General features: G+C 55.5%; 2 protein-coding genes across 2 annotated transcripts; one reads left to right on the top strand and one right to left on the bottom strand.

Moving 5' to 3' along the window:
* Positions 1-2,917: 2,917 nt before the first annotated feature.
* Positions 2,918-5,268, top strand: GLOTRDRAFT_135909 (uncharacterized protein; the record flags this gene model as incomplete). Its single annotated transcript, XM_007863836.1, has 12 exons — positions 2,918-3,077; positions 3,124-3,159; positions 3,213-3,388; positions 3,444-3,567; positions 3,620-3,837; positions 3,900-4,000; positions 4,114-4,151; positions 4,258-4,409; positions 4,553-4,720; positions 4,843-4,940; positions 5,004-5,100; positions 5,251-5,268. Coding segments are annotated over 12 exons (1,386 nt in total), but the record flags the coding sequence as incomplete, so codon positions are not given.
* Positions 5,269-5,595: 327 nt separating this feature from the next.
* On the bottom strand, positions 5,596-8,932 carry GLOTRDRAFT_135908 (LACT-domain-containing protein). The gene is made up of 19 exons (XM_007863835.1): positions 8,626-8,932; positions 8,500-8,563; positions 8,164-8,444; positions 7,684-8,102; positions 7,583-7,634; positions 7,513-7,521; positions 7,456-7,460; positions 7,335-7,389; positions 7,244-7,285; positions 7,181-7,186; positions 7,057-7,129; positions 6,920-6,999; positions 6,677-6,862; positions 6,523-6,626; positions 6,412-6,472; positions 6,343-6,353; positions 6,127-6,292; positions 5,945-6,073; positions 5,596-5,884 (listed from the first exon to the last, which is right to left on the bottom strand). The coding sequence occupies exons 1-19, from the start codon at positions 8,809-8,811 to the stop codon at positions 5,699-5,701; spliced, it is 2,115 nt and encodes a 704-aa protein (XP_007862026.1). The 5' UTR covers positions 8,812-8,932; the 3' UTR covers positions 5,596-5,698.
* Between the last annotated feature and the right edge of the window lie 24 nt (positions 8,933-8,956).

Here is an 8,956-nt window from a genome sequence, read left to right as displayed (position 1 = left end):
TACTGAGGTAGTGACGACATAACTGTTGGCACGTGGCCCAGTTATCTCAAGACGACTAGTTAGGACATCGCTTCCTAACATTGTCCATGTGACATCAAGCTCTACCAGTCCATTGAATCTGGTTACTTGGACTTCACTCTATGTACATAGCTACATATAAAATTTTTGAAAATTAGGCTGAGGCTCTCCCAGTTAGCAGTCAGAAGCTACTGCTGACCATGGACCATGCTGCATGTGATGCAATGCATTACTGTACGAATGAAGGGCCCACTGTGACCACAAGTACCAGTGGCAGATCTCCATCCAGTGGCCTGAGACTTAGCCTTGTGACCACCCTCTCGTAGCCTGATTGAGGGCAGAATCAGGCTAGAGAGGCTGGTAGATTTGTCGTGGGAACTCGGTATACGCGACTTAAGTCGCATGCCGAGAGCCAGCCGTGCAAGCCGACACAGCCAAAGACCACCGAAGGCTGCCGATTGTAATGGTTGTCGGGTTTTGTAGTCGAGTAATAAAAATTTGTAGTTGAGTAGAACCGTTGTAGTCGAGTAAGAAACGTTGTAATCCCACTACAAATCGCGGTAGCGTGACCTTGATGTGTCTAAGTCCCACTACGCGTAAGGATCAGCTTGCCTCCATGCTCACCTCCTCATATTCTACTAGCTCCGTATAATGAATATAGCTCGTATAAACTCTCTTCTGCATGAAATTGGATGCCCAGTGGGGAGCCATCGAGAATGTGCAGAGCGGGCCAGTATTTCCTCCGCAGTGTTGGGCATCTGATGTCTGTTAGACATTATGGTCAGAGATGCAGATATGTACTTGTGGCGACAAGCAGGCTGAGGCAAGTGTGCTCAACAGATTCTAAGTCAAACCCGCGAGGATCGAATCACATTTGTAGACCATTTCTTACTCGATCTCGATCGTCTGCAGGGCAGGCTCAAATACATGAGGGCAGGCTTAAAGTACATGAGGGCAGGTATATTTTACAATCTCAGCTCAAAAATGACAGCAGCTGCTGGGCAAAATAGAGTTAAGTTGCGTATACCGGATTCCCACGCCAAATCCACCAGCCATTCTACCAATATTCTGCCCTCAATGTTGGTACGACAGGCTGGTCACGAGCCTACCTGAGACTCAGTGACCCTTGAACTTACACCAATTGAGTCTCCCAAAACAATAGACAAACCCCAATATACATAAATCATGCATACAGGGAACACACTGATGGATTTCCAATATTTTTTATTGTTAATGACATGTATGGTTGAGTGGACCTCCCATCTGACTGCATTGGACACACACTATGTGATGCTTGCCTCCGGCTTGCATTTTCATTATTTAACACAAATTACACAATTACACACTCACATCCCCCCAGGCAGACTGGGGTCCATGGGTCCATCCGGCTGATAGGCAGAGGTCCATCATGGACTCCATGGACTTCTCAGATGCTTGAGCAGCTAGCAGCGGCTCCTGGATCTGGACCAGGAGCATTATGTGAGGTACCAGTACTAGGAATGTCTACAAATAGGGCAGTGACAAAAGTGACAAAAACATATTATCTACAGTAAATCAATTCTGGGGGGGTTGTTGATTTGTAAGCAAACAACCCGGGGTTGTTGCTCTCAGGTTGCTGATTAGAATTATCCATTTTCAACGCTCCTAGAACACAGAAGAAAGAATACAGACAGTGATGAATGATTCAGTGCTGTACTTTCTTTGGTGCTCGGACATCTGTTGTAATAGAGTGTGTACTGCACCTCTGTAAACTCTCAACTATCTCTTCACATGCGACCGTATCTGATATCTCATGATCTTCCCGCCAGCTTTGGGTCCTCTCGTGGGTGATGTCCATGCGTGGCTCCTCCACCGATGACACAAACATCTCACCCAGTTAACCAGCAATGCAGGAAGGATCTCCAATGCTCTCTCGCTGCCAATGTCTCATTTCCACTAGAGTGCGGTGAATAATTCGTCAGGACTTTGTAACATATGTTAATAACATGGCACGCTCCGAAGCCCTTTTTAACAGGGTTATTAACAGTTAATAACATTTGGTTTGAAACGGGTTAATTACACGTTAAAAAGACATATCGACATTGTCAAAAACACTTGTGCAGTTTAAAAAGCCCGGTAGGCCTCCACTGCACTCTCCGGGAGCTGTTTGACGTGCACTCTGCAAGCTGAAGTACATTAGGGGGTCTTTACAACATGATGTCCCAGTGATATTTGACTTACGGGTATGGTCCTCTACCGGTGCATGGTGGATTCCAGGCTACCGATAGGGGGAGTTTTTAACACCCAAATTGGCCTTGCCTAGAGGGGTCTGTTGATAACCTGTTATTAACAGCAGTTTATAACAGTGTAAATAATGAGCGACTTTTACACCGCACCCTAATTTCCACAGCGGCGTGATCTAATCTACGGTCGGCGAAAAATCGCGGTTGCCGCGAGATTGCTGTTCTGACCAATGAGGGGGCGATTATATGAGCAGGACCCCATGACCGCCGATTAGAGGCGGTCGAGGTAGTCGGGTTCACGGAATTCTCCAGCTGATGCCCCCTGCGGGAGACAAAGGAGGAGGCGCGGATTGGATGGCGATCGCCGTGCCTGGGGTAAAATGCCGGCCACGTGGCTCGTATGTCGAGATCTGCTCCAGATCTCCGGGGTTGACTCCCTCCCTCTGCTCACGAGGAGTTTGTTGACGAGTATTTTATCAGCCTTACTCTGTGAAGACTCCGGCAATGGCAACTATACCGGACGTGACTATGAGGAGCAAGAGGAGATAAGGGGAAGGTCGAACGGGCCGAAGGACGTTATCTTATCGCGTGACCCCGCACGCACCCAACAACATCAGTGCTGCTACTAAACTCTGCACCGGCCTCTTCCTCCTTCCCTCCTCTCCCTCGACGCCAGGATGTCCCGCCTGCCCGCGCCCGAGATCCCCGTCCCCGAGCACGACACTGAACTCGCGGTGGACACGAAGGTCCCGGCGAGCACGAGCACCGGCGAGGTCGTCGAGGAGATCGGCATCGACGAGCCCGTCGTGACGCGGAAAGAGCTGTGGAGCTACTACCGTGCGCCCCCTTCCTCCCTCGCCAGTAGCCCCCTCACCTCTGGCAGTGTACTACAACGGCGACAACGGCGTCGGGCCGAACGGTACGCCCTCCCCGTCCGAGCTAAACTAACTGCGCCACCCACCCAACTTGCAGGCTACTCGATGACGCTCTTCCAGTCCTGGGCGACCGCGGCCGGCTACGACCCCGTCGCCGGCGCGGGCAGCTCGTGCACCGCGCCCGGCGCCAGCGGCAAGTGCGTTGTCCCCTGGGGGCGCGGCGTGCGCTCCGTGAGCTCGGTCGTGCTCATTGCGAACGGGCTGTGTTTCGCGGTGCGTCGCGGCCTCCTCCTCTTCCTGTACATGCTGAGATCTCACGATGCCCCAGGTGATGACCCTGATCTTCACGACCATCGGCTCCGCCGCGGACTACGGCACCTTCGGCCGCTGGCTCCTGCTCGTCGTGACCGTCATCTGCTGGGCCGCCCAGTTCGCGAGCATGGCGCTCACCTGTGCGTCTTTTTCCTCCCCTCCCTTTCATCCCCAATTAACCCCCGTCCCCAGCCGCCGCCCGCTGGCACACCGCCATGGCGCTCTACATGCTCGGCTTCATCGCCTACGGCGCCACCCTCGTCTTCTACGCCGCCCTCTTCCCGCGCCTCGCGCGCAACACCCCGCGCGCGCGCCTGCTCCGCGACAAGTACGACCGCGGGGAGGTCAGCCGCGAGGAGTGGGAGCGCGAGGAGAGTCTCGAGAAGAATCGCGTCAGCAATATCAGCACGGTGAGTGTTTGGGTTGGGGGGAGGGGTGGGATGGGATGACGCTGATGAAATTGGGCGGACAGACGCATAGCAATATCGGGTACATCGCGACGCTGTGCCTCAACCTCTCCCTCCTCCTCCCGCTCGCGAACGACCCGAAGGTGAACAATTACGTTATCGTGCTGTACGTCCTTCTTCCCTTGTCCGTCCCTCGTTCCCTCCCTTTCTCCTTCCTCCCTGGTTCGGCCTGTGCCTTGCTTGCCGTCCCCGGTCCGCGCTTGCTGACTGCAATGACAGCACGAACGGGTACTGGGTGCTCACCGGGATCTGGTGGTGTACGTCCCCTTCCCCTCCCTCCCCTTCCTCTCTCCCTCCCATCCCATCCCCTCCTCCCTCCGCCTCCCTCCCCCACAAAAATCACCCACTAACCGCCCCCCCCAGTCATCTTCCAACAACCCCGCCCCGGCCCGCCCCTCCCGGCCGGCGAACACTACCTCACGGTCGGATGGAAGCAGATCGGAATGGCAGCAAGGGAGTGGCGCGGGCTGCCGTACACGTTTGTCTATCTGTTCGCGTTCTTTTTGTTGGCGGACGTGAGTTTCTTTTCCTTTCCTTGCTTTTCCTTTCCCCTTTCTCTCACCCCTTCCCCTTTCCCCTCCCCCCTCCCCCTCCTCCACCGTTCGAAACGAAGGGAACGGAAACGGCACCGAAAGCAACCAAAGCTGACGCTCAACAGGGCCTGAACACCACCGGCACGCTCGTCTCCCTCTGCCAGAACACCAAGTTCTCCTTCTCCTTCTTGCAGAACACGTACCTCGGGCTCGCGCAGGCGGGCACGAGCACCGCGAGCACGCTCGCGTTCTGGTACGTCCAGCGGTATTGGCGGGTGAGCACGAAGCGCATGGTGAGTGGGTTTGGGTTTGGGTTTGGGCTTGGGTTTGGGTTTTGGCGGGCGGGAGTGGGTGCGGGTGCGGGTGTGGGTGCGGGTGGTGGGATACGTGCTGATGATACGTGCGTCGGGTGCAGTTCGTGGTGACGAACGTGGTCACGATACTCATCCCGCTGTGGGGCATGATCGGGATGTGGACGGACAAGATCGGGTTCCACAACGCCTGGGAGTTCTGGTGCGTTGGCCCTGCCCTCCCCCTCCCCCCTCGCACCCCCGCATGACGAATGGAACGAAACAGGTTCTACAACGTCGTCTTCGGCCTCTTCCAGGCGCCGTACTATGCCTTCTCGCAGACGATGATGGCGGAGCTCACCCCGCCGGGGTTCGATAACATGGTGCGTGCCCTCCCCCCTCCCTTCTCTCCCCTCCTCCCTCCCTCCCTCCCACATACAACCCCTCCCTCCCCCCTCGCACGTTACACGTACAACCCCTCCCCTCCCCCTGCCCACGTTACACATACAACCCTGACCCCCGCCCCCCCCCAGTTCTTCGGCCTCTTCGGCCTCTCCAACCGCGCGTCCTCGATGGTCGGCCCGAACGTCATCCAGGCCATCATCAACCGCACGGGCGACAACTGGCACGGCTTCCCCTTCCTCTTCGCGCTCTGCGCCGCCGCGTCGCTGGTGATCTGGTTCGGCGTGGACGTCGAGCGCGGGAGGCGCGATGCGGTGGCGTGGGCGGAGGGGCGGTACGGTGAGGGGAGGGGGGAGGGGAAGGCGTGAGGGTTGCGAGGGCTTGGGTTTGGGTTTGGGTTGGGTTGGTTGTTGGATGGGTTTTCTCTATTGGTCTTGTGATATAATGCAATACGCGCATTTCGCGATCACGCATCTCGTAACACTCGGCGTGACGGTCAGTATGCGTACCGATACATTACATCCATAAATACCGCGATCATGACATCTAAGCCTACCACCCCCCGCCCGCTCCCGACACTCAATCCCACTGCACCCGCCGCGCGTACTCGCGTATGTTCGACACGAACTGGTCTTCCACCTCCGCCCCCGCGCCCGTCGCCACCTTCAATATGATCTCGTTCAGCGCCGTCGAGCCGAGGATGTCGACGTGGTCGCTCGTGTTCGCGCCGCCGCGGGGGATGCTCGGGATCGGGCGGTGCGGGAGCTACAAGCGGTGAGTGAGCGAGTATTCCTCGGGAGGAGGAGTGGGAGGAGGAGAGCGCACCTCGACGGTGACGACCTTGATCCCCGCGGGGTTCCACCGCTTCCGCTTCCACCCCTCCACGCACATCGCGCCGAGGCTGAGCAGGCTCACCGTCCCGTCGCCCTCGCCCATCTTCACGCCGTTCCGGATCTGCGCGCCCCCACGTCAGCCAGTCCGACCAGGCATTCCGGAGAGCAGGGTACCTTGGGCTGCGCGGCCTCGTCCGTGTACTCGGCGTCGATCCAGCTGCGCCGCATGAGCGGCAAGTCGAGCGGCGCGCGCGGGGTGAGGCAGTCGGAGGCGTTGGAGCACATCGCGTTGCTCCCGTCGGGAGAGGACTCGTCGTGTTCGAACTCGCCTCTCGCGTACCTGGTGCGGGACGTTACTCACGGCTAGGCCTCGCTCAGGAAGGAACGTACCAGTAGGATCGCTGTATAGAAGAAACTAGTTTGTAGTTGCAGAGGCGCAAGGTAGGTTGAGACACGTACCTCTGTTTCTTTGCCGTGTCCGTAAACGCAGTAATACTTCATGGACGGAGCATATGGGAGTCTGGGCGTTTGTCAACACTCCGCGACCAAGCGCGGATGCCGCAGACTCACTGGACCTCGAGCGGATTAGTCCACTTTCTATGATCAAGGTTATTCCTCGCAAGCTGCTCTTCATCTCTCTCAATCCCGTTCGAGTAGTTAGTCGCCATCATTTTCTACGCATCGTAAGCCTCTAGATCGTCCGGACGCAGGACAACGAGCGCACCTGGAACGTCGTAGGTGTGTGCTCCAATACCCACGTCCCCGCCTGGTCCGCGGTCATATTCCCAACCTCCAAGTCCTGCGTCGTAGCCAGCGCGTGGCGGAACGCGATGAGTTCGCCGTGTGTATGGGACGCATTCTCCGCATCGTCCGGGGCGAAGGTGCCGTTTCCCCACACGGCATTTCCGCCCTGCATGATAGCGATGGTCCGAATACGATACCGTACGAAATGTAACGAGCGACGTACCTTTACCCACATACTGGCGCTTCCTGGCCAGGAGCGGAAGAGCTTGCCTCGCTCCTTTCTCGAGAAGAAGCGTTCTAGCACTACGGGTAATATCGCGCATGTAGGTCTTGACCGGTTGATAGTTGAATATCACACACCGTATGTGGCAGCGGGATTCATCTGGACCGTGTCCTTCATCTCTCCTGATAAGAAAGCAGCCATCGCTTTTGCCTACGAAATATTCTAAGTCGTGTCGTAGGAGTAAAATCGGATGACACCCACGACGCCCTATCGTTTTCAGTGAACAGGTGAATCATGGGGTATGGAATGTCACGACTAGCTCACCAGATGAGTTCCGGCCACGGAAATAACAGCCTCCACATGGTTCTGCGCGCATAAGATTAGCCACTGATAACGGACTGTCCTATGAACATACTTCGACCCATTCAGATCCACCTCCTCCATGGTGCGGTGACTCGACCCATTTAAAGCTATTCAGAGCAAGTTACAAAGACATAGGTGGAGAGATGCCGAGAACAGAAGGACGGCATACGTACAAATACTGAGGGAGACCTGATTAGCATTGATGCAGCGAAACCTGCGAAACTGCGTACCAGGAGAACCTGTAGAAAAGATGTTCACAGCGATCAGGTTTCACGGCACACAAGCCAAATGAAAACGTACCGTGCTGCCCATGGAATGAGCCGTCAAGACTACTTTCCGTCCTTGTCGTTTCCTGAGAGTCTGTGTCGGTCAGGAGTGCGCGTGAAAGACGCAGTGCTCACTTGAAACCCTCTATCATCGCTTTCAGTTTCGAAAAGTATCCGTCCCTTTCCTCTAGATTATAGTATGATAGTCGCCAGTCGTACGGTGCCAAGTATAGGTTGTTGGTATCATAGTTGACCACAGCCAAATTCTCTACGATTTTTGACCTGCAGGGTAGCAGTGAGCTTCGTGTCTTCCAGCTGGAAGGCAATCCAAACCAAATCCAATATCCGTGTATAAAACTACTTGCAGCGTCAATCCCTTCTGCAGCTCTGACCTTTGCGCCAGCGGGATCGAGGCCGGTGACTGGATCAAGCATCAAGGCAGCCATCCATTTGTCTTTGTTGAAGGTCACTTGTTGGACCATGTGGAAGCCGCCCCACATTTTCTGTCTAAAAAAGGTGCGGTACTCGGGTGATGTTGACCACGATTCCAGACCCTTGGACACATTCAAGTTTACTGAACCTTGGGGCAGAGCAGGATAGCATTGCGTGACGTACAGTGGATATCACCCCAGGGATCAGTACGACCGGGTACATAGCACTTAGCCCTCGCGCAGCCATCTGGTCTCCAACCTGGAACTCGCGGCCGTCGTTATTCAGTTTCCATATCTCGGGTATATTGCTCGTGAGCCTCCGCCACTCCGTCTCAACCCTAGACAAGTCGAGTTGTGGGAACTCTGGTAGAGAGATGTCGTATTCACTCAAGAGGACGGCTAGACTGGCGGGGATGTCTGGGATGTCGACCGGTTTGATGAATATGAATCCCAGCAGGAGACCGACTGATTCATCAAAGGTCAGGTGGATGGCAACTCTCGGTCAGGTATGGGGACGTACCAAAGATGCCTAGAGGGAATAGGAACCTTCGACTAGTAAAGAAGTTACGGTATTTCGGATCCTCCTATAGACAGAACCAGCGTTAATGCTCGCCTCAGGTTCGCACTAACCGTAAGCCCTACTCACCTTCCGGAGCTTCTCCTTCACCTCCTTCGCCTCCTTCTTCAGCTCGTCCTTAATGGCGTGCAGCTCACCATCGCCGTCTACATCTCTGCTCTTCGCCTTTAACCCATCAACTGCGGAATCCGAGCCTACTCTCGAGCTCTTCCTCCTCCTCGTCATGGTCGATTTTCCTACGTTCATGCCAGTCATAGCCTAGTCGTTCTTGTCGTTACGCTGGCGTCGTCAGCGCCGATCTAAGTACAAAGGAGGCGTCTAGCAAGAATCAGATGCAACTGTAATACAGAAGAAGCATTCGGAGCGGAGCGTAAGCTACGACGCGTGAAGGTGACGAAAC

This window comes from Gloeophyllum trabeum, assembly GCF_000344685.1.
Source record: "Gloeophyllum trabeum ATCC 11539 unplaced genomic scaffold GLOTRscaffold_00002, whole genome shotgun sequence".
Taxonomy (NCBI): Eukaryota; Fungi; Basidiomycota; class Agaricomycetes; order Gloeophyllales; family Gloeophyllaceae; genus Gloeophyllum; species Gloeophyllum trabeum.
The sequence above is the reverse complement of the archived record's forward strand: the minus strand, read 5'-3'. Positions and strand labels throughout refer to the sequence as shown.

Coding starts and splice junctions, on each gene's coding strand:
- GLOTRDRAFT_135908 (XM_007863835.1), bottom strand. CDS start 8,811: ATGACTGGCATGAACGTAGGAAAATCGACCATGACGAGGAGGAGGAAG. Junction 8,445..8,499: donor ATTCCCTCTAGGCATCTTTG/GTACGTCCCCAT, acceptor TTGATGAATCAG/TCGGTCTCCTGCTGGGATTC. Junction 5,885..5,944: donor TCAAGGTCGTCACCGTCGAG/GTGCGCTCTCCT, acceptor CACCGCTTGTAG/CTCCCGCACCGCCCGATCCC.